This window comes from Python bivittatus, unplaced genomic scaffold (assembly GCF_059951505.1).
Source record: "Python bivittatus isolate LINGU-HERP-01145 unplaced genomic scaffold, Pbiv_v1 ctg000740_np1212, whole genome shotgun sequence".
NCBI lineage: Eukaryota > Metazoa > Chordata > Lepidosauria > Squamata > Pythonidae > Python > Python bivittatus.
The window spans coordinates 366217-391025 of NW_028277106.1; the positions used below are offsets into that span (position 1 = coordinate 366217).

The 24809-nt window shown below is 49.0% G+C and overlaps 1 protein-coding gene across 4 annotated transcripts in view; it reads left to right on the plus strand.

Annotated features, from left to right (window-relative positions):
* Positions 1 to 24809, plus strand: part of ADISSP (adipose secreted signaling protein) — a 46100-nt gene that overhangs the window by 11592 nt on the left and 9699 nt on the right. Inside the window, exons 2-4 of one of the 4 annotated variants that reach the window (XM_088128781.1) lie at positions 10302 to 10460; positions 11150 to 11251; positions 15632 to 15774. In XM_088128781.1, the coding sequence (XP_087984907.1) occupies positions 11233 to 11251; positions 15632 to 15774 (162 nt within the window). In that variant the 5' untranslated portion in view covers positions 10302 to 10460; positions 11150 to 11232. Of the gene's footprint in view, positions 1 to 9077; positions 9405 to 10301; positions 10461 to 11149; positions 11252 to 15631; positions 15775 to 24809 lie in introns of those variants that run through there. The other 3 variants (XM_088128782.1, XM_088128780.1, XR_015793524.1) reach the window with 3 other exon arrangements.

Genomic DNA, 24809 nt, shown 5'->3' on the forward strand with positions numbered 1-24809 from the left:
CCTTGCACTCGTGCCAAGCTCACAAGATGGGGCACCATTCGGCACGATGCTGCTTGTTCGTACGTCTGGAGGACAGCGATTACATTCTCTCACTTCCTATCAAGGGAAGAAGGTGGAACGCAACGGTCGGTGAAAGACGGCTGCCGGCTTATCACCCGAAGCAGTTGGCTACCCTTAGGAGCCTGGAGCATCAGCCGGAGGGGGGTGGATTTTTTCTTAAAAATAAAAGAAATAATCAGTCGAGTCTCCTTAGAAGCTCTTCCCAGAGGAGGATCCTCTAGATGGATGGGGGTCATTGTCCAAAGCAGTGTTTCTCAACCTTGGCAACTTTAAGAGGCCTGGACTTCAACTCCCACCATGGCTAGCTGGGGAATTCTGGGAGTTGAAGTCCAGACCTCTTAAAGTTGCCAAGGTTGAGAAACACTGGTCCAAAGGATCGGAAGGGAAAGCTATTTGGGGAGCAAAATCGAGAGCCCTTCCATGTTATATGTGTGTTACGCTCTTGGATGGAGTTACATGGAAAAGGCCCCTCTAAAGAGTCTTGCACAGGGGTGAATACCTTTTGTCAGCTTTAATCCTGAGTTTTTGAGACCAGCATCCAAAGCTAGGAGGGCGGGGATTTGGGGGGATCCTTGGAAGTTGTTCACAGGGGTCCCCAGTGAGGGCAGAGCAAGCTGGCCGGTCTGCTCGCTGCTGAAAGTTGCCTGCAATGCACAGTCCTAGCGTAGGCCTCCAGGGTCAGCCACGATGATGTCTTGTCGATTATTTATTTCTTTGCTTATTTTATTGATTCGCTTGGTAACCCACCACCAGCAAAGCCTCCCGTTGGTTAACAGGCACAGGTTCTGCAGGAATATAAATCAGGTATCCCTCAAGAAATAACAGCATCCAAACGAAATCAGAGAGAGACTCCAGGAGAATCCATAAGGCGAGTACCTATAACACAACGGCTCTATGCAAGGCCTCAGTGTGTCATTTGAGCTTAGGAAAGATGGATTTAATCTCAGCTTCTGAGTGGCCAGTGAGAAAATGCCCATTCCACAGAAAGGCAGTGTGTGGGGTTGCTCCCTCCCACTTCTGCTCACACCCCCAGTTCTCCGTTCTCCATTTTTGGTGGACAGGAGCTTTGGTGTTAGATAAAGCCCCAGGGGCTGTGAATGTTCCTGTTCTCACTTTCTAAGGAGGCTTTGGGACTATGTGCATTCATGGAAACAAAAGGGATGTTAGTGACAGATGATTGGCTATGCGAGAGCCAGCTCCCCAGATTTGGAAAAGATCAAAGGAATCTGAAAGCGAAATGACCTTTGGGGAAGCTGGGGGCCTGGTGGATTCATCCATCTCTCTCCTGTTGCATGCCAGCGATGGTTCTTGGCCCTGAGGCTCTGTTTCGAACCTGTTTTATTTGTCCTGACTACGTTCACATGCCCTAACAAACTGGCCTTCTCAACGGAGAAGAGGCTGAAAAGCATCTGGTTTAACATGCCAGACTTTTTTGCAGGATACCCTTCCTTCGACTTCCCGCACACATGTTTATTTTCATAAAGGTATTACTTACTTCCCAAGCCCATCTTGGGTGGGCAGGGAGCTCTTTAAAAGCCAGGCCACCTCACGGTTTGGCTCCCATCCATCAGCCTGTAATATCTTTCTAAGCGCTTCCTTCAGTCTCGTGCCAAATGTTCAGACGTTGCCACTGGGCATTTGCGGCTCTCTGTGTTTAAATATCATGACCATCAATCAATCGTTCTCTCTCCTCTCCTCTCCTTGAGTTCTTGCTGCGGCTTAAAGCTGCCTTGCACATCAGTCCACAGAAGCGTCTCACTCCAAAGAAACATTTTGGTCCGGAGAGGTCTTCTTGTTCGGCACGTTGGTCTGACTCTCTGGTACCAACCCTTGCAGCCGCTTTCTGGGTTATCCTGAGGAATCATCTTCAGCCCTTCCTGGGGCTTGTGACTTTGAAGCTGAGTTGGCCAAAACATTAGAGTTGGCATCAGGGCATGTGTTACGCATCCAGGGGATTTGGAAAGAGCAGCAAATCACAGAATACGGGTCTGTGGTATCTCTCTCCCCACCCCCAAATAAGGAGCCTCATTAGGAGACCAGCCTGGTTGAAGTGGCCAGTCTGCACCTGGGACCTCCTATTTGGAGGTCCCCCGTAACCACCTGATTTCCACACTGGGGGATGGTACATGCAACCAGCAAGTGCTGTTCCAGTGAACAACCACAGTTGGGTCTGAAGCCCAGCACTCTGCAGATTCTGCCTGGGTACGTGAACCATGGTTTGGTTTAATCATAATTGGTTGAGCAAACTATAGGGCCATGTCATGCTAAGCCACAAACCAGGGCTTGTGGAGTATGCTGGCTGAGTTCTGTTGCCACACTAAAGCACCATGATGTAATGGCATGTGGGAAAGACCTTGGGAGACTGGGCCAAGAGATGCTGCCAAGGGACGATCAGATAAGAGAGGGCATAGCCCGCAGCTGCATAGTGGGCGGGGCAAGAGGCTCAGGAGGGACCCTCCCTAAGTTTTTGGGCTGTAAAGGTGACGGGAGAATTGTACTTTCAGACTTGCAGGATTCTGTCAACGTAGTTTTACAATCAAGTAGAAGTAGCTCATCTGGCCATGTTTCCTGTCTGGTCTACCTGGGAAGGCTGACACATACAAACCCTAAACTGTGGGGTCCTTGGTGCTCTCTGAGCTTGGTTGTTTGCTTGCAGACGTTTCATTATCCGACTAGGTCACGTCATCAGTGGGAGTGACTCACAGAGTGACTCTGAGAGCAAGAGAGACCAAGCTCAGAGAGCACCGAGGACCCCACCATTCAACCTTGAGCTGCGTATATTCTCTTCTATGGAGACCCTAAACTAGGCAACCCCATTTTAGCTTAGTACAGTGTCTGTGATGGAGGACTTGGATGAGGAGGTTCAAGGTCATGGGGAGAAGCATCTCCTCAGCCCACAGACTGAGCGTGTGAAAGCAAAGAGGATGAGACTGGCAGTACCGTCAGGAATTCGTAGTGTTTAGTTGCAGACTTTGGGAGTTAGAGTTAGTCTGGCGAGATTCTGTCTAGCAGGTGCAAGCTAATAAAGAACAGAGCAATTCCAGAACTGTCTCGTGGAGTTTCTTGGGCTGAACCTGACAGTGTCCTAACTCAGCCGTGTGCTTAGTTATGGCTCACTGGGTTGACAGAGTAAACCATGGTTCACTTCACCCAAGCACAGCCAAAGGTTTCATGTCAAGCTCCAGGCATGACTTCCGTGGCTTCACCTGCCACTTGGGAAAGGCGTTTCAGGCTCTTTGCTCCTCAGCCTTCTTCTCCCATCTGTTCCAGACTCTTCTCTCCTAGGCAAGGGGACATTTGGAAAATCATAGTCGGCCCTCTTCTCTGTTCTTCCTTTTTGCTTTGACTCTTTCCTCTTCCCGCCTCACAGCCCAGAGCACTACTTGGAGCACCACTTGCTTTTGAGGGTTAACCAATGTCTGGTTGTCCTTGGATGGGAGACCACCAGCTTTCCCAGCTCTTTTGGCTGGACTGAAAAGTTGAGAAGACACCCCAGAAGGAAGTACCAACAAGAAACCTTCAGGTCACCTGGAGTCCCAAAGGAACACCATTATATTTTTCTACAAGGAGGTCCTTTGCAGCCATGAGCTCCATGTACTTCCTTGGCCATGGATCCCGTTTTTGGCAAGTGGTCTTCCATTCAGGAAATGGCCGGTAGCCAGCCACAGCCCTGCCATCTAGCCCTAGTTGGATCACCGAGAAGGAATTCCCGTTCTGTTCCTTGGGAGACCAGCTCTCAGACACGCCTGTCTCGGACTGCATCTCTCCTTTCTTGAGTTTTTTTCCGAATCCTTTCCTTTCCTTTGCTAATTGCATAAAACCCCTCCAAATGCAGCCCTCTCTCCCCTCCCCCTCTCTCTGCGGACTCATTCTCCTCCTCTGAGCCGAGCAACCTTTCTTCCATCATCCCCTTTTCTGAAATGCAATTGAAGCGATGTGTTTCTTCCCACCACGGATCCGGTGGGTGTGCTGCTACGAAAACGCCTGAAGGTTTTGCTGGTTTCCCGGTCGCTGCGCTCTTCCTCATTATTTTTGTGCATAGCCTGGACAAGTAGGGTCGTTTCACTTGGAGCAATATACGCCGGTTCTGTGTCAGTTTGGGATGGGGAGGGGGTGGCCCCAAACTGCAAGACAATCTCTACGCCTTCCCCCCATTTTGCCTAAAACAAGCATTTATGCATGCAGCTTTTCACCAGAGGATCATATGCAAAATTGGGGCAATTATGAACTCTGTAACTGTGTTGAGTAATTTATAACTGCCCTCTTTATTTAAAATCTTTGTACCCTGATTCTTCTCTTAAGAAGGACTCAGATTTCCATCTTGCCTTGCCTCCAGGAGCTGCTGGCGACACCTCTAGCCTTCCTTTCTTAGCTTTTTTCCCCCGTGACATTTTTGAGTAGCACCAGGGGAAGGAAGAGAGGTGGAAGCCTTTGGTTGTGTTCACATAGCCTGCTATGCCAGGATTCGCTTAACCTTGCTTTACTGGCAAAGTCACAATTTGCCAGGTTTACACGGCACGCTAAGACGTTGCCATGATAGCAAGCTACACAGCAAATGGGGATGCGGTTATCTTCACCCCTGCCTGCCCGGAAGATGCTGAAGGTCATGGAAACCTAGGGTCGGAAGAGACCTGGGTGGTCTCATAGTCCAAGCCCCTGCCTAGGGCAGGGATCCTCAGACCATCCCAGACCAAGGGCTACCCAACCATTGCTCGGAAGCCTCCAGTGATGGAGCCCCCATGACTCCAGGAGGCCAGGCTGTCCCACCGCTTGAGAGCTCTCAAGATCAGGAAATTCTGGGCAACTTGAACCCCTCCTCTCTGCCACGTGTGAAGGGGAACACCGTGTCAGGGCTGGCTGCGTACAGCAAGATTGATACCTTTAGAGGAAAAGCTCTGCATTCTCTTTTCTGGTAGGACTTCAAGCCAGGTGGGTGGATTTCAGGACCGGCACCAAGAATGCCATAAATCCCATGGAGCTCAGCCAGCATTGCAGCCTCTTTCTGCACCCTGTTCCTCTTCCCTTGATGCCAGCTGAATAGGAGGAGGGTGGTTGACTGACATGTATTTATTTATTTAGGGTAGCCTGCAGAAGAGAGTGGTCTAGAAGGTAAAAGTTGTGATAACCCTTCGGCTTCTCTTCTAAGGGACAGGTAGAAGATTATTGCTGCCTCTCAGCAGTGAGTCTTTGCATGCCCACCGCCTCTAGACACAGAATTGCTGTGCAGTCACCTTTCTTAGTGGTCATGCCTTGACCCGGCCACTTAAAGAGGCAGTGGGTTTGGATTCCTACGCTGCACAGACGAGAGCACCCGGCCACCCTTAGCTGACTTCAGAGGCTAAGCAGGGTTGGTCCCACCAGAAACATCCCAGGTAAGGCCAGAACACTTCCATAAAAGTGCCAAGGACACTGCCTAGATGTGGTGACCAAGGATGGAGCTTATGTCTAAACTGAGGGCCTAAGCCAATGTTTCTCAACCTCGGCCACTTTAAGATGGGTGGACATCAACTCCAAGAATTCCCCAGCCAGCCGTGCTGGCTGGGGAATTCTGGGAGTTGACGTCCACCCATCTTAAAGTGGCCAAGGTTGAGAAACACTGGTCTAAGCAGTTCTTTCCAACTCTGAAAAAGCCTCTCTTGTTTTTCCATTTCTCAACCTAATTCTGTAACTCTGCCATATCCCCCCCCCCAGAAATAATTCCATATGGGTAGGTAATGCAGCCGCGTGACCCCCCCCCCCCCCAACCTACTGCCGAGAGGTCTTTTTGGTGGGGTTGAGGCTGCAAGCTGCAAAATTCTCGGCGTTGACTGGGTGCTCGCCCGCTGCTTTTGTGGCATGCATTTTGCATTGGGGCTGCTGTTTGGTGCAGAGATTAGGGAAAAAAGGCCCCCTGCATGTCAGCCAGGCAATGAAGGGGCTGCAGGTTTGCTAAACTGCCTAATTTATACTTACTCCCAGCTCTTAATTGTTACGGATTAAGGAACACAGAGGTGTGCTTATGAGACCATTTTTCCTCTCTGACTGATGATCTTAACTTCCTCCTCTTGTGGCAGAATCTTGCAGTCAGAGCTAGCTCCCAAACAGAGTCCGGCGTTGCGTTAAGATGTTTCTTAGCCAAAGCTGCTCTAGGCTAGAGAGAAACTGAGATTTGTAGCTGGTAGCGGCAGCCCCGCGCTGTAATTCCTTTATGGTTTGTTTATGACTTGCACGGATATCACGCCACAATCCAGATTGACTCCTGGTGGCTGCAAATTGCCTTTGCCCAGGGTGGAACTGGGGAGGGTTAGTTATAGCTGCTGGTTCATTTGGCTCTGTTGAGTGCTGAACTGTGGGAAGTCGGGAAGCATCTGATCCTCATGTATACGGACGTGCGCGCGCCCACGTGGATGATCACAGAAAGTGATTGGCTTTAATGGCTGGATTTTCTGTCCTCCCAGCAGTCACAGAATTGTGGAGTTGAAAGGGATCATAAAGATCACCTAGTCCAACCCTCTGCAATGTGCAGGAAAACTCTTTAAACCATTTTTGAGAAGCGGCTGTCCAGCCTCTTCTTAAACACTGGGGAAACAATTGTCTGTTTATTTGTTCCCCATCAGGCTTTGGGAGAATCCCTTGTACTACCCAACATGGTCTCAACATGGATGATCCCATTGCTTGTCTGGAGATAGCCGTCCAAGAACATGAACCTCTACAAATATGGCTTGAATGTCAGCTGGTTTATTGTTTATTTATTCATACCTGTCTTCCCTAAAGGGTCCTTGCAGGCTTGAAAGCTTGCAACTAATTTTTAATCCTTCAGTTGAGCCAGTGAAGAAGGTGTTGTCTCCAATTGGACCTTAGGTTTTTTTTCTGATGGACAACAAGACTGCTGATGTTTTGAGCAGAAAGTAAAGGGTCTTGGATCCTCTCCGGTGACTTTCATTGTATTTGGAAAGAACTCTGTCCTATCTTGGTCTTTTCTGTTGCCTATCAAGGATCTTCAGTCCACAACCATGCATTCACTAGATCTGTGAGTTTTTAGGATTTCTAATGATGAGGAATTCTGGGAGTTGAAGGCCACATAACTGGAGGATCCCCAGGTTAGGTAAAGCTGATATTCACTCTGGATCAGGTTGGATCAACAAGTTCATGTGTAGTTTCTCCTTTGATACCACTTTCTCTGTTCTGTTCCACATTGGCAGAATTGACCAGTACTGTTTCTATTCACATTTGTTTCCTGAGCAGATATAAGGCAAATCTTAGTCTTCCCACACATCAGGCTCATGAAACTATCTTAAGAATGGCGTACTCTGAACCTTCCATTTCTGCCATAACTCATTAAAAGCATAGTCATTAAGAATGTTTGAATTTTTGTTACAGCTTAAACAGAAAATGAAGTTAGAGGCAGAGTTGTGCCATAAGCGGTACATCATGCTCAGCAGAACTATCACAATGCATGTCATTGGGGAATTCTGGGAAATATTAATTAGCTAGCAAGAGCATTGAGGTCTTGCGTTCATGAAGGTCAGTTCTTTTGGGGAGAACCTTTTCTGCTAATCCAGGACTTTGGTCATATGGACCATCATCCTCTGCCCTCTGCACTTGGATGGATTTGCCTGCTGTGGCAGGTCCTTTTGGAGCAAACTGAGAGAGAAAGGACATTTGTGGTGAGGAACACAACTCTGGCTTTTGCAACTGATCAGTGACAGGTTGGACAGAAGACCCTCCCAGCCACTTGGGAGTTGCAGAAATACAGAGAAGAAAAATGCAATTGCTGTTGAAGAGGCACACGTTCTTTATTCTGTCAACCAACATACTTTGGACTGAATCAGTCCTTCACAGCTCCAGCTTATAGCATTTCTTCAATAGCAGTTGAATTTCTTCCCCACCCATCCTCCTACTTCTTTTTGTGCTAGGTTTCTTGAGTTCCTTCTTGCCTGGATAGATTTGAGGTCCTACCAAGATACAGAGGAGAGAAAGCTGTGAGTTCCCCATTCAGCCTGTTGGTGCTCCTTAGCGCTGAAATAAATCTGGAATCCTACACAAGTTTCTAAGCAAAGCTTTTGGAAACTAACCCTTGTCTTCTGGTTGAAAGAAACACAGCTACAGGATCCTACTGTGGCAAGGTTAGCAAGTCTGAGACGAATGAAATGCAAAATCTTTTAGGTCTCTCTATCAGTGTTAATGCAACTGATGGCTTCGTTTACCCATAAAAGTAAATTCTGAAGAGGGTGAATCACGTAATTTTGTGGTCTTGAATGGATGCCTCCTAATCTGTGAAGACTGGCCATTTCCCTACTATGGAGTTAAGATGCCCTTGGCACTCTTGGTTTGACACAGAATTGGCTGTGCACATCGCCCATTCCTCATGGAGAAAGTCTACCTATGTGGTCGGTCGCTAAGAGTTGACAAGGACGATGGCACGTAATCAATCACCCGTTCCTCTGCTGCCTCTCTTGCTTCCGGTCCGACTCAGTCCTGAATGGGGTTGTTCTGACCAACAAGGAGCTGGTTTCTCCCTTGACTCCCCTTCCACCCATCATCCCCAGCCAGTGGGGAGAGCAGCCACCCCTCCAGGCAGGGCGGCCGGAACAGAGCGGCCACTTCCGGGGCTCTGCCTGGGCTTCTCTAGGCTGGTGGGTCTGCCCCACTCCCACCCCCTCTTTGGGCCTCCCCAGAGCTTAAAAGCCTGTGAAATGGAGAAGCAGAAGGGCAGGAAAAGCCCCCCACCCCCCAAGTGGGCTCTGCCACGATGATGCACCTCACTGGGCCCTCCAGAGCAGGAGAAGTGAAACTGACCAGCTGTTGGGCAATGGCCCTTCCCTTTCCTTGGGACACGAGCGAGTGCCAGAAGCCCAATTCCGCATCCCGAAAGGAGGAAAAGCAGGGCTTTGTGTCTCAGTAAATGCCTTTCAGAATCTCCGTCAGGTGAGAGAAGGAGAAGTGCCTCTCCTCCTCCTCCTCCTCCTCCTCCTCCTCCTCCTGAGTAGAGTCTGCTCTCCATTCGTCAACCTTGCTGGAAGCCTGGTGGCCAAAATGAAGAGGGCGATGCTGGGAGGGAAACGGCTGTGGTGCAGGCTGGTGAGCGTCCCATCGTCTCAATAATGGGTGACCAGGCATTACAGGTTTTGTGCACCTTAAAAGCTGCAGTGAGACCACATCCAAACTCTCCTTTGCTTCTGGTACCCAAAAAAGGACATAAGGCTGGGTTGGGGGTGAGATAAGGACAAGGTGGTGTGTTGGCGGGCGCACTGGGGAGGATCGGCTGCGGGCGTTGCCAGATCCTCCGACCGGGGAGAAGGAAGCCAAGTGGCTCATTCGTGGGAGACGAAACGTGGAGCGTTGGAGCCCTGGAGGGCTTCCAGGTGTGCCTTTAATGAGTGTGCTTTTTAATGGTTAAGATAATTTATTTGGCTGGGAACCAGGGAGGGCTCTATTTTTATCCCGGATAAATGGCTCCGCTGCCGGTAACCCTCCAGATGCGCGCAGGAAGGAGAGAGGCTGGGAGGACGGGTGCAAAAGAAAGTGCTAATGAGGTGCCTTCTGTATCTGGGCCTCGGGGGCGGGCGGGGGGAGACATAGCGCCAAAGCCTCTCTGCAGCATTCAAGAGCATGGGCAGAGCGCATCAGGATCAGCCCGACAGGGTGGGGATGCCTCGTGGGACAGAAGCTGCCACGGCTAGTTTGGAGAAAGTGTGGCTTTCGCGTTGTTGCAAGGCGTTCGGGTTATTCCCACGCCTGTCGAGAATTGCCTGGTTTGGGGTGAGAAATGCGTGCTTCCGAAAAAGCAAGATTTGAGATGCTTCATAGGAATATCTAGGACAGTGTTTCTCAACCTTGGCGGCTGGAAGATGTGTGGACTTCAACTCCCAGAATTCCCCAGCCAGCAGAATTCTGGGAGTTGAAGTCCACACATCTTCCAGCTGCCAAGGTTGAGAAACACGAATCTAGGATCTCACTTTTCCAAGCTTTCTTGGTCATTTAAAACTCCCTCTCTCAGCCTGAGTCACTGCTATCCCAATTTGAAATAATAATAATATTAATAATAATAATACCACTCCCACCACCAGCAGACTTCTGAGACCCTCACATGGACAGTTGTTGACGAGCCATCTTCCCACCCAGACAAGCTTCATGCACCATACTAACCCTTGTTTATGTAATGGCATTTGCTTAAGGAAGCCATAGCTGGTGGCTGTGTGCGTTATTGGTCTGTTTCAGTCGCAGTCGGCTGAATGAGCCAGGGTGGGCTGTGTTTGCAGGACCCTCCGTCTGGCGAACCTGGGCTCCTCTGCCCCAGCGGCTGCATCCGCAGAGCATCCGAGCAAGGGCCAAGCGAGTCACGGCAGAGCGCAGAAAAGAGCAGGAAGACCGTTCCATCTTCCCAGACTTTCTCATCGGCTTCTAATTGTGTTTTCACGGTACTTCCGTTCATATCGCTTTAGATTTTGAACGTCTGCCTTCCTGCTGCCTAGTCTATGCGGTGTTTTCATGTTGCATTTGATTGGGTCGTATCTTTATTCGAAGGGTTTTCTTTCTTTAATGTGTTTTATTGCAAACCACCTGGAAAGCATTGGCTATTGGGTTTTTCTTATTTATTCATTTATTCATTTATTTATTTATTTGAATAAAGCAAAGTAATGCATCAACCAGCTTTGCCAGCAAAGGTGCTTTCTCCAGATCAGCAGCACCCCCAACAACCCGAAAGTCAAACCCAGGCTGATGTCTGAAGAAACCGATATTTTGGAGAGGCATGTCCCCCGGCCCCCCGCCCCGTGTTTTAGACATAGGAGCAGAAAGGCTTTTTCCTCCCCAAAAGAGCTTCCGGTCAGTAAGACGAACCTGTAGGTGACCAGGCTGTTTAGCGCCCCAGGAATATTCTGCCTCCTGCCTTCCTCTGTGCCCTCCAGCTGTTTTGGCAGACGTCTTGAGTCATTCATTCCTTGAACATCTGTCTATACCACCGCGCTCCCGGCAAGTGGAGAACGGCAGTCCAACTGAAGCAAAAGAAATGCTTTGCTGGAAGAGGCATCTTTTCACAGACGAGAGCTGAGTCCTTGCACTGAAGTCTCTCTCTCCCCCCATTCCCCGCCCCGTCTTCTTTCCACAGGCAGCCCGGTCAGCCTGCTGGAGCATGGCCTGCTAATGATCCTGACGTCCCGCGCAGCCCCAGAGTGACTCTTGGTGGGTCAGATGGCTACAGCCAACAAAGGTGAGTGCAGAAGGGGTCGCTGGCCAGCATCCATCGGAGGCCCCCCAGACACTGGCCCCTTTTTTGCCTTTGGGGTCAGGGCAAGACAGTTGTCTGATGCATTTCAGATTTGTAAGGCTCTTGAACCTGTGGACGCCCCCTCCCCAAATGGGTTTTGGCCCCTCTTTTGGAGCACAGCTCTTGCGATCCAGAAGGAGCGCATCCTTCTGGATCTGTGTGCCTGTTGCCATGGTGACTGTGCAGGGGCATCCTTTCGGTCCATCTGTGTCCAAGAGGGCTGCTTAGAGCAGGGTTCCTCAACCTTGGCCACCTTAAGACGGGTGGACTTCAACTCCCAGAATTCCCCAGCCAGCCTTCTTGGCTGGGGAATTCTGGGAGTTGAAGTCCACCCGTCTTAAGGTGGCCAAGGTTGAGGAACCCTGGCTTAGAGGGTAAAAGTTAAGAGCTCCTCTGTGCCAGAATAACGATTCCTCTTTGGGGAACTGGCAAATGCCAGCATGGTGTGTTCCAGCTGGAGGCCTCTAAAGCAGCCTCCTCACCCCAGCTGTTGGCCACGGTGGCTGGGAGTCATGGAGGTTGTAGTCCCCCACTTGCAGAGCTCCAGGTAGGGGGCATCGACAGGATGGATCGGTTGTCCCCCACATCTGAAAAGTCACGTGTTGAGAAGGGCGGCTGTAGAAATCAATTAAATAAGCAAATAAATCAACAGACAAATAAAAGACGCATCCTGGGATCTCGGTGTGTTACGTTCCTGCCTGATTGAGCGATGTGAATTTTGCCCAAGGCAAGAGAGAAACCTTAATCGATATGGAAAATTTATTGGTCCGTTTATTTCTCGCTCGCGCTCAATAGAGCCTGGCAAGGTGGGGGGGATTGAAATACGGCCAACCCCAAAGACAGCGAGCTGGCCAAATTGCAGGCAGAATCGCTTTGACGTTGCTGTTGGAGCTGGGCCGTGTCAGCCTGCTCCTTCCTGGGCGGAGGTAGGAGGTGGGCAGGGGGGCTCACTTGTCCCAGCTGCAGAGGTTAGAAAAGGGCTGGGGGGAGATGGACCCCGCCAGCTGCGCCCACACAGAGGGAGCGGGCCCGTTTGGCACGCTGGCACAAGGAGACCCAGAAGAGGCCGAGTCCTGAATCGGCACGGCTGCGCTGCTCGCTGTCCGGGGCTTGGCGCCCTGCTTATTCGGGGCAGAAGGCCCCTTGGGTGAAGAACGGGCGATCTCGGGACTGTTTGGAAGGCAGGCTGGGAAAAAACACGATCAGCCGTTCAGCGCGGACCTCCTCGGCTCAGCCGCTTATCAAGAAGAAATGCTGGCTATGCCTTGAATGGACGCTTTTCTCTGCGTGGTGCCGAGTCCTTTGTTCCGTTTGCAGTCCGTACTGGCGAGGCAGCACCGCCTCCCCCAGCCTGAGGCCCCCCAAGCGTGTGGGGCTTCGGTCCCCACCCTTCCCAGCTCTTCCTGTCATTGGCCAGGCAGGCTGGGGATCGTGCGAATGAACGCCCGGCTGTTACAAGCTGGTGTAAAAGCCCAGGAAGGAAGGACTTCGTTATGCCCGGGGAGCTGAAGGAGGACCAGGCGAGCCCCGGGGCAGCCCCTTGCTAACCTTGGCTGATAGAAAAGGAGAGGCTGGTTGAGAATTGGATGGGAGACCACTGGGAAATCCCAGTGCCAAAGCCAGACTGGGAAGTCAGAAAAAGTCTGAGAGGAGGCGGTGGCCGGCCGCGTTTGTGCTTGGTGCCAGTAAAACTACACGGATGTTTTGCAGAGGGGAAACCAGCTCCATGGAGACTTCCATGGATGTTCAAAGAAATCAGCCGAGACCAGAGAGATGCTGCCTCCTCAGCCAGGCATGGGGCACACACACACATATGACCCACGTGCAGTTTGTTTCCTGGTCTATGAAAATCTCAGAAAAATGGTTGCAGTAACCCCCAGCTGCTGAGCCTGGGCTGGCTGGTTTCTCAAGAGTAAGGGAGGGGACAGGCTGAATGGACAGCCGGGGAGGCACATCCTGTATCTCGCAGGGCTGCCTTGATCAAAGCCAGGTCTTATTTTGCAGCTTGGAAATGGTTTGAAGCCAGTGGTACCCGTCCTCCCTCCCTCCCTCCCTTCCTTCCTTCCTTCCTTCCTTCCTTCCTTTTAAAACTAAAGGTCCACTTTAAAGTTAGAGGTCCACTAGGTCCACCCTCTCGAGCCCTCCCCATCTAGTCGATATCGAGGCTCAGCAGTCAGGACAGGCTCCCACCTCCCCACATTTATTTCTTCTCTTTATCACCTGCCTTTTCTTGGGGTGACCCAGCGGGCATGTTTGGGGCTCCTCCTAATTTTCTTCCCCACAACAACCACCCTGTGAGGTAGGCTGGGCTGGGATGAGTGCCGTTCCACCGCTGAGTGTGAATTTGCATGTGGATCTTCCCGAGCAGATAGTTCTTGTATCTGAGTTTCCAAATGTTCTGTTATTCCATCGACCTGGACAGACGGATAAAATGCATCTTCCGCAGCAAACAAATTAGTCTAGCCTGGCAATTCTCAGCCTTGGCCCCTTTAAATGGGTGGACTACAACCCCTAGAATTCCCCAGCCAGCTTCAATCTGGCTTCTTGCTCCTTACACCAGCAACGGCCATAAGAGGCATTTGTATATGATTCTGTGTAATGAAGTCGTAGCTTGGGTCTGCGTGTGTTTCTGCTTTCCTTTCATGTTTCTTGGTGTGTGTGCGCGCACGTGCACGCATGCCACTGGAATGCATGGGTGGACTCGCGCTTGGTTCTGGACCATGTGACCTAGGGAGGAGGGAGGGGCTCAGAATGGAGCAGGTGGCAGCATTCCAGCAACCCCCCCCCATTGGAATGCATGGGGGGCTTTGGGGGATTTTTTGCTCCCCAACCCCTGGCTGGATCCTGCCCGTTTTGGAATTTAACTTTTCCCAGCCTCTCCTGTCGCACCAAATCTGGTCCTGTTCTGCTCCCTTTTTTGGAGAGTTCTTTTGCAAATGACACAGTCTTGACCCCTTTCCAGATTTTCTTCCCAACCTTTGGGTTGCTTTTGCTGGTTCGGGAGCTGCGACCTCTTGTCAAAAGGCCACACACAGTTCCCGAGCCCCGTTTTGCACACCCACGCGCCCACTTCTGCTACATCAGCCGCACTCCCAATGTTTGCTGACTGAATTCCTGCGGCCCAGGGGGCTGCAGGGGGAAGATGGATTTGTGAAAGCCGGTTCCAGAGGCCCTGCATCAAAGAGGAGGAGGGGGGCAGTCCCAGAGGCAGGAAGAAATGCTCCTGAGAGGTGTGCAAAACGGTGACTTGAAACGGTGGTTTTGAGCACAAAGCATTTTGAATTCAAAGCATTTTGCAAACCTCTACTGTGCACGGCAGGAATGAAACGGAGGCAGAAGACATTGTTGGAAAACAGATTTACCTAGATCAGTGTTTTTCAAACTTGGCCACTTTAAGATGGGTGGGCTCCAACTCCCAGAATTCCCCAGCCAGCCATGGGATGGGAGCCCACCCATCTTAAAGTGGCCAAGTTTGAAAACCATTGACCTAGAAGAAAAGAATGGTGACTCCCAACAACTCTGACCAGGATTGAATTTTGAGGACTTCCTTTTTGAATGGGCCAACTGGAGAGGCAGGGGGTAATGTTCTTATAATTTTAATATGCTAAAAGATGTAACTTCTGTTACTTGGTCAGAGGGGAGCATAACTGTTGAGGGGGCACATGTTTTTCTCCTGTTTAGCTGGTATTCCTGGTTTGGCAGGTTAGTATGATTTCGGGGTAGCAGCAAGAAGGGTGGGATTTCAGATGCAAAGGGTTGCCAACTATCCGATTTTGGCACAGATTTTTAGAAGCCTGATCAAGGCTTCCATCGTGTTTCCCTCACTTGTGAGGGAAGATTCACAGTTCCTCTTTCCCACGCTGGAGTGGAGTGGCCTAGGTGTACTTGCTTGAAAATGTTCTGTTTTTCAATCAAAAGCACTTCTGTCTCAGATACATGTTCATTCAAATATATGGAAAAACTTCCTGATGGCAAGATCTGTCCAACGGTAGACACCTGTTGATTTGTGGAAGTTGTTGTAGGTTCTCCGTCTCTGGAGGCTTTTAAGAAGAGGCTGGACAGCCACTTCTCATGGGTGGTTTAAATGGGTTTCCTGCCCATGGCAGAAGGTTGGGCTAGATGACCCTTGTGATCCCTTCGAACCCGACCACTCTGATTCTGTGGATCCTAAGTTCAGCGGCGCTCCAAGCCAGCCCTGAATCTTCTATATCCACAGGGCAACCCTGGACGCCTGAATGCAACCAGTGGGCTTGTTGAAGTGCTTCCTGAAGTTGGGCAGTGATTTGCTAATCCAGTTCTTTCATTCTTCTGCTGCTTCCTCAGGCACCAACCCCAAAGTAGGGGGTGTCCGTTTTGCCACAACCCCAGCTGTGGAAGGAAGTTCCAGCCATGTTCACTTTGATGAGAAGCTTCATGACTCCGTGGTCATGGTCAGCCAAGAGAAGGAGGGGGACTTCTTAGTGAAGGTAAGATTTGGGTGGTCTGATCCTTCTCTCTTGGAAGAATGGGTCGTCTTCCTCCCTCCCTCCTTCCCCCATCCACTCCATAAGCAGACAAAGGGTTGCCATCTAAGAAAGATGCAAGACGAGGGACACTAATGCAGTAAAGAAGTACCAATTTGGAGACAATGTTCTGTTCAGGGTTTTGTTAGCATAAAACACACAATTTTTGCAGTCTAAAGTGCTTTGATCCTGGTAAACATTTTTGAACCTTGGCATGCGTAAAGAAATCTCCAAGCGCACTCTTCACTTGACATACTGTTAAAAATAAGAAGTGACCCCAGTCCCATTGACAGTTGGTAGAACCTGCAAACTCCTTCTCCTTGACTGAATGGGACATTCATTCTTTGAAACGCTGAAAACCCTCCCCATTCATTTTCAAGCCTGTTTTCAGAGCCTTAACTGCTAGACAGATACTTCCAGGAGCATTTCGGATTGCAGAATCCCGATCTCTCTACGATGGGTTCCTTCCCGAATCGTTTGGCTTCCAACCACCAAGTTCTTCCAGGCCCCCCCAGCAAGCAGCCCGCCTTGATGGTTGGGCATTGTAATTAGCGACTTTTTATAGCTCAGGGAATGACTGGTTTTGTTCACTTTTGCCCTTGACTCTTGGAATCTGCGCAAGTGAGAAGTCGGGGGAGATGTGGACTCTGGTGGGAGCGTCATTTCAGAGGTTCTTTGGATTAGCAGCCCCGTACAAGCACCTCGCCTGCTTTCTTTCATAAGCTGGGGCTGTGCCCGTTGGCGGCAGGCGTAAACTTTCTTCCAGGCTGGTGTGATTCCTTCCAACCGTGTCTTCTCTGGTCTATCCAGGGGGTTCGGGAGCAGGATGGGTGAGATTGTGCTGGCAATTTGAGCATGCCAGGGTCTTGGTGAGAGTGCTAGTTGAGAAGAGGCATTTGCAGAAGGGCACCGAAAACTTTGTAAACTGAAGAGCAGAGCAAAAGAGGCATAGAAACCCTGACAGAGAGGCAAAGGATAAGGGATAATGCACGCTTCTAAATGAAGGATATGGGTTCTCTTGGATGAAATTAAATTCACAGTTCACCAGGGCATTCAACATACGCCGATGTTCTACTTAACAAGTAGGACACCTTTGTCAACCTGGTGACCTCCAGATACTTTGGACCTGCAGTTCATACAGAACATAGTTTATGTGTGTGAGGCAACAGTCAACAGGCTATCAGAAGTCAGACCAGCAAGGGCTCTTGGTCTTGACGCCTCCATATTACCTCTGGGTTGGGGGTTGCATGCTTCCAAATACAAATCTTGCAGAGAGCGGAAGGTCTCAGCCTCGCGTTTGCAAGCAGCCCAGTAGTGGAGTTGCTCTGTTGCCGCTTTCACAGAGACGGAAAGGTCCTCAGGGTGAGCCTGGCTTGGGGGAGACAGGTGGCCTGAGATAAGCCGTTGCAAGCAGGTGCACGTGCCTGGTATGCCGTGGGGGAGGGGGCTTCACTTCCTCACGTGGGCAGCATTGAGGGTGTACCTTCTTCGCTGATCCTGTAGGGAAATCTAACGCTGATCAGAAACCTCATTTTCATAAGGCAGATTGCTGAAGCTGGACCCAGGGTCTGCCATAAAATACGAAGAGTAATGTTTGGAGAGGCAGCAGGGTTTCTTGGAAGGTCTGCTGGTTGCTTCTGGGTTCTGGTGCAACTCCTGCTCACTTTGAAGGGCTTGTGCAGGAGAATTTCCCAGTGGAAATTCAAGGCCACCCTTTGGCATCTCGGAGGACAAGGGAAAATGGTGCTTAAGGACTGGGACATCTAAGGCGGCCTGAAGCCTGCAAGGAGAACGTACTTCACGTTCAGTCCTGGAATGTGAGAAACGTCTGCTTTGTTTGGGCAGAGCGATCCTGTGCTTGCCTGTCTGCAAATGCTTACGCTGAGTCACCTCCCCTTTTCAGGGCGTGCCCCAGGAATGTGGCTGTGGGAACCGGCCACTTCTCTGAGAACAGAATGGGAGCGCATGTTTGCCACTGCACCCCCGGGTTCAGCAGTATACTGCATGGCAGGCTGCTTGTAAAAATCTGTATGTAACCCTGAATTTATCTCTGTGCAGTAGATGATTATGCCTGCATGCAGATACCACCCTGGGAAATTTGCTCCTTAGCCCACAATGAGTCTCTCAGCTTAAGCAGAATATATACCGTGCACCTGTGTGTGTGTGTGTGTGTCACAGTAAGTTTCCATCATCTCTGATTTCTGCAGCTCATCCCCTTTGCAGTTGCAGTTCTTCCCCTTTTTCCACTCCCATAAGCCTAATTGCTTCTGGTGTTTGGGATGCAAAAACCAATTACCCAAATTTCATTCCAGGAACAGTCTGATTGCAGCCGCCGCCTCAGCAGCCTTGACGCTTCACTTCGCTTCTTAGGCGTCAAAATCAAGGGGGTGGGAAAAGCCAGGCCCTCGAAGTTGGAAGGGGGGCGGGGGCAAGCTGGTTCCTCCAGTGGCTTTGCGTCTTTGAGCATCATTTCCTCCCGTTCAATATTAGGAAAAAAGCAGGCAATTTCTGCCTCAAGGGTCTCCTCTGATATTCAAAGGCACTAGAATATTTATTAGGCTGAATCTGCTCTGCTCTGCAACCCAGCAGAGGACTGATCCCTGTGGACGGGCAGTGGGGTTTGAGGGGGAGGCAGCCTTACAGGGATCAACTGGGGGGGAGCAGAAGTAAGCTGCGGGTGGTGCCTGAGCCAAAATTGGTTGGAGGAACCCCCCCCTCCCCCCCGGATAGGCCCTGTGTCTCTCTGGCTTCTCTCCTTTGCTCTCCTCCCGCCCGGAGCCTGTAGGAAGGGAGCAGATCTCTTGGGCCAGAGATCCGAATTGGTCTCCTTCATACAGGCTAGGCTCTGGGCATTAACTCAAGGGCCAGACCCAGCTTTTAGACCGCAGGTTGCTGACCCTGGTGTGCTGACTTCATAATAGCTCTGCGTAGGCAGCATTAATTCGTTATCACAGGGAAAATAACAGACTTGCCTTGGAGCCCGGACTGAGGTCTTCCCTGGAGTTAGTGGGAAAGAAGACCAACCCAAATGGCCTATTGCTTCATTTCTAAAAGGAAGCGTGTACGGAGTGCAGAGGTTCAGCAGCCTTGTCGTGCTAGAATTTCATTTTTAGCTTACAGAAGGGACAACCCCATCGAGGGCTCTCCGCTGTCTACCGCGCTGGAGAAGGCTGGTTGAGAGCAATAGATGCTGGAGTTGCTGCAGCGCGTCTCTCGCATACTTCCCAGGGATGTGCTGAGCATCCTCAGTCCCACAACTGAGAGTTACCAAAGCGGGCTGGGGTGGGGGGCAAAGGCTGTGCTTCGTGGGAAATCTGGGAATTGCGATTCCATGTATCTAGAAGGAGGGAGGGGAGGCTGGAGATACCGTGATTGGGGAACTGGTGGAAAGGGGGGTAAGATGCCTTGGAGCAGAAATGGGGTGGCCGCGATGGAAAAGGGAAGGCCAAGCACAGTTTAGAGGCAGGATGTGACCCTTCGGCTGTTACTAACTACACTTCCCACCGTCCCTGCTAGGAAGGGCAGCTGAGAATGATAGCTCAGCCTGCAGCTTCCTTTTATTTGTTGGAGAGTGACGGTGGTACCTCGAGATACATCAAGAAACTTTCGGCTCTGTAAAGAATTCCTTTTAAAAAGTGGGAAGCTGGGGGTGCCAGGGTGGACTCTCCATCTTTTGCGGTTCCCCAGACCGTGAGATTGGCCCAGGATGCTCCTGGGGACCGAGAAGGCGTGCTGCCGGTTTCCCTGGAGTAGGGGGAAGCGGTGCCATAAAGAGCCAGAAACGCCGAATGCAGTGCGTTTGCTTCTGAAACAAATCCGCACTCTGGTTGACAAAGCAAATTCCTCCCAGACGATGTTCACTTTCTGCTCTCGAGGTCCTTGACATCCAATTGACGCTGGAGGGATGAAGTGATTCGCAGAGCAAAGTTGCTGAGGGTGTTTTTTTGTTTTCTGATCTGTATTTTTTTTCCTGAGTGAGTCAACGGCTCGTTTTTCCTTGGAGCAAAGCAGCGTTCTTGTAATTTAATGAACGCAGCCCTGCGAGAGCTGATTGCATTGCTCTGTTTTGCTAGGCAGCCGCTTCTCAAATGCATTTATTTCCTCGCTGGAACAGTCTAAGAATTCTTTGCAACGTGTAGCATAACGCTCAGCATGCAGTCAAAGATAATATTGACAGATGGGCAATCCACCCCTCGGGTCATTGTGTGTGTATAGCACAGTGATCAACAAAACTCTGAAAGTAGAAGAAAAATTATAAGAACAAAGGATAATTAAAAAGCAAACACGGCCCACACCAAAGCATCAACAATAGCAAACCCACGCACTTTGGGAATGTATTTATTTATTTGTGCAATTCATCTCCTCCTCCATCCTCCGTGGACCGTAGGGGGCTTATAGATATTAAAACAGCAATAAAATGAAATAACACATTTGAAAACTTCCATAACACAGTTATAACAATTAATATGTAATCATAGGAAAACTATACAGACCTACGTAAGAGAGATACATATAGCCACGGACTCACATGCTGTAAATAAATTTGTAATCCAAATTTTGCCACCCAGAGTTTTAAAGACCTGCTTTTCGTTTTTCAGTCCAAGAAGACATTTGTGCAGACCCAGGTAACTCATCAAGAATTACTTGGTTGGAGCGACTAAACATCACACGTAAATAAAGCTTTCTTTAATTAGAAGATTCTTCAGGAGTTGCTGCAGGATTGATTTTTTTTCAGCCAATGCTGTTTCCCCACTTTTCACTACTGCCAGTCAAAGGGAAGTAGATGTGTTTTGGGTTTCCAATATCTTGCTGCAGCGAATCCAAGAGCTAGCAATAAAAGTGTAATTAATTGGGTTGCTCCATAATTGCATTCGTCTTAATTATTAGAGGCTGTGGTGTATTTTTCTCAATTTAGTCAGAAACTTTAATGCAGTGTTTTTCAAACTTGGCCACTTGAAGATGGGTGGACTTCAACGCCCAGAATCAAGAATCCAGGACCAGAAATCCTCTTCAGCTTTTTCAGGCATTTGAGAGAGAACGTTTAAGTGAGAAATGATCTGGCCACAATACATCTGGTATTAACCCCCTTTGCAAGTTCCAAATAATGTCAATTTACGGATGTTACGGATCCCGTCGGCGAGAGAATGTCGACTGGCGGGGCCCAGGAGGAGAGCCTTCTCTGCCGTGGCCCCCGCCCTTGGGAATATTCTCCCCCCAGAGGGGAGGCGGGCCCTGACCCCCCCCCCAGTTTTCCGGAAGGAGCTGAAGACCTGGCTCTGCCAGCTTGCGTGGGGCGTCCCTTGAAGATGCTGCCTAATAACTCCTAATTAACCTCAGTCTCTTGGGAGTATTATACAGGAATCTTGTTGTTGTAGTCTATTTTAATTAATTTTTATTCTTTTTTTACTGTAAACTGCCCAGAGTGGCTCTGCAATGAGGTGGGCGGTGACAAATTTGAAATGGAAATAAACAAATAAATGTAATTGCTTTAACTACACAAATATCCAAAAAGGGATTTATCCTTGGGATATTTAAGCCTCCATTATATTGATCCTAGTACGTATAGGGTTTTGGTTTTTTTAAATAATTGAGTATAAAGAATGGCTCCCTATGCACGGAGCCAAGTAATAAATAATGTAATTGGAAGTGCTTGAAGTTTGAAGGAAGAATAATTATTGCATTGCAACTCTTTTGCCCAAGCAATAGCAAGCTAAGACGTTAACGCACCATAAGTTTTATTTTGATTTTTGCAAGCAGAGTTTGTGTAATGGGCAGCCATCCTTCAGAATAATTAGTGCTAAACAAGGGTGTTGGGGGAAGGGTGTCTAAACTAAAGTAAGCAGTAGATTTATTTATGTCAGCTCTTTATCAGTGTTGATCAGGATCACAGACAGTTGATCAAGGTTGACTTCCGGATCTGCCTTTGCATGAAATGTATTCAGTGCACACTGTAACTGAACTCTTCTCCCTCCCTCCCTCCCTCCCTCCCCTTCCCCCCCCCTCTCTCTCTCTCTCTCTTTCTTTCTTTCTTTCTTTCTTTCTTTCTTTCTTTCTTTCTTTCTTTCTTTCTTTCTTTCTTTCTTTCTCTCATTCATCTATCCATCCATCCATCGGATTTTGAAGAAAAACAACCAGATTTGCATGCAGATTTATGACACAATAACCTATTTAAAATTAAGTCTTTAAGGAGTCGGATTTCTCCTAATACGTGTGCATCTGTCCTTCGGTAATGTGATTAAACACGTTCAGGGGAAGTGGCATCTGGGTTTATGGCCTTGCTTGATTTGAAAGGACTGCGTGTCTGCACTGTTAATACCGATCAGTGCTTAAGCTGGGGGACATCAGACTGATGATCGCAGTGAAGTCATGTCCAAGTTCCATTTCCAGTAGCAAACTTTTGAGAAATCTGCCTTGAAATGCTTCAAAGACATCCAAAGTCAGCAGTGCAAGTCCAACGTTATTTTGCTTAGCGTGATATAATGCAGTATATCGTTTTAACTGAATTGACTGTATTTCCTGTAGGGAGAAACCCAGGTGTATCCAGGGATATCTAACTACTTCAACACTTGTTTAGTCTGTTAATCAGGAAAACAGTAGCTCTTCTTTTTCCATTTTGACTGATCAGAGCAATAGGGCCTCTACAATGACATCTGTTGATGTCCTTACGTGGTTTAGAAATCACAAGAAACTTCATTTATTTCAAATTCAAGCTTGTGAGCCTGTAAGTATCTTAATATACAGGTAGTGGTATTCATTTTTTTAAAGAATGTGCAGTACTCATAACAGATTATTAAACTGGCTGTGACGTTTCATCTTCTATCATTGCTGAAGATAATTTCTCTATTCATCAATTGATTGGGGAGTTTAGACTTCATTATTTAGGAGTAGTTAGCATTTTCAAGGTTATTACATGTATAAATAGAAGAATAATATTCTATAAAAAGATTGTTAGATAAGGGAGTCTTCCTTTTTCCAGCACCAAACATTCTGCTATATAATCGTAAGTCCTGTTATATTCTTATCTAACCACAAAATGGTTTTAAAAAATGCTTTCAACTTCAACTGCATTTCAGTATATTTTCTATTCATCTCCTCGTTTATCAGTGCTCTTTGTGTGTGTCCTTGATGCTGTTTTCTTTCCCCTTTTTTTATGAGAAATAATGGATTTCTGGTCTTTCAGCCTGCATTTTAAGTATTTTATAGTCAGTACCTGGAAGCAAAGTTGTGAGGGAAGAAAGAGAGAGATCCTACAGTTTTGTGCTGGCTAGGGAATTCTGGGAGTTGAAGTCCACACATGTTAAAGTTGCCAAGGTTGAAAAGCACTGGTCTAGCATGCTTAACACTCTACATTCATTTACCTGTTACTTATTTATTGTGCTTCTGACCCACTCAGCCCCTGAGACTGTTGACTGAGGTGCTTTCCAAGAAAAGGGTCAGATTCTTAGGTCATTGCCAAAGGCTGCACTGTTTGGCTCCTCTTTGCACAGAATCGCTTGTGCTGTCATGGTTATGAAAAGGAGGGGGGTCCCTCGAATTCCTGTGGCCAACAGGGTGCTGCGTTTGAGGAAGGAGGCTCTTCGTAGGTGTCTGTGGTTGGGGGGGCAGGGAACGTCATCGCCACTTCTGGACATTTTCAGGGTTCTTGTCGTCATCTTGAGCAGATGCCCAGAAGCTTCTTTTGGTATCACCAGTCTGGCATACCTTCATGGTTTGGTTGGTTGGTTGGTTCTCTTCAGCCTTTCAGGAATCTGCAAGAGATTTCTGACTGTTCTTGTGATCTGTTCTGGACGGGCCCCTTTGGGGCAGGGAGGGTCGCATGGAAAGCATGATCTGATGAAGTCAGCTTTGCACTGCAAGGCTAGATGGGATGTAAGCACCAGCAGAGGAACACAAGAGCCGTTAAGGGAGGAGAAGCAGGAACCTAGTCCTGGGAAAGGGGAAAGCATGAGAAAGAAACTCTCAAGAACCCTGCCTTGATTTTGTTTGGCATAAGACGGAGTAGAGAGGAACTGCCAGGCTTTCAAGTTTCTGTTGTTATACCCTACAGCAATAAAGTAGCATCCCTGGAGTCCTTGCAGTGGCTGTTTCCTGATCTGGCCCACCTCAAAGGGCTGTGCAAAATATTTTAGCCTCCGATGACTTCAGACAAGATGCAACTGCCCCCTTGGAATATTCTGCGGAGAGAGACACAGTGTTCTCCCTGGAGGGCCTCCCTGCATTCCCCTCCCTCGGTTATTCTGCAAGCTGTATATCAGCCAGCAATCTTTCACCAGAAACAGAAAGAGGAAAAGAAAACACTAGATAAATAGAATAAATTCAAGAAAAGACTTGCGCCTCCTCCATGTGTCACTGTACCGACTGAAGAAACATCTTGATAAGAGTTGCCAAATTCTGGGGCCCAGGAGGAAAATGTGAGCAAGAAGTAGAATCAAGTGAAGAAGGGCTGGGCTGGGTTAGACCTCTGACTGCCCCATTTAGTCTGGCCAAGCAGGATTAGGGCAAGATGCCGCACCGTTGGAGCAGTTCTCTCCAGGGACCTTGTTGAGGAGACAGGTTGCTCCTGGCCCTGGAGGCAGTCGCTCTGTCCTTGTTCAATGCTTCCCCAGGCACTGCAGCTATTCTTCACGGGAGCTGTGTCCCCATCACTGTTGTGGTTGCCCTTTTCTGTCCCTCTTCCAGTTCTCCTCTTTGAGAAAGGGCACACTGTATTCCAAATGTGGCCACAAGAGACCTTTACGTACAGCCCTTTGATCCTTGGCCTTGCTGTTTTTGATCCATTCCCTTTGGGATCCTTAGCCCAAAGCTAACCATTTCCACACAACCAGGTCGACATTTTCAGAGAGCTGCATGAGAACCCCAAGAGCCCTTTTGGGATCAGTCACCCAAAGATACCCGTATCTGCGTGAGATGAAGCGTTCCTCCCAAATGTGCATCGTTTTATACTTCCATGAACGGATTTGCATTTGTCCTTTCAAAGCCCGTTTTCCCAGTTTGGGGAT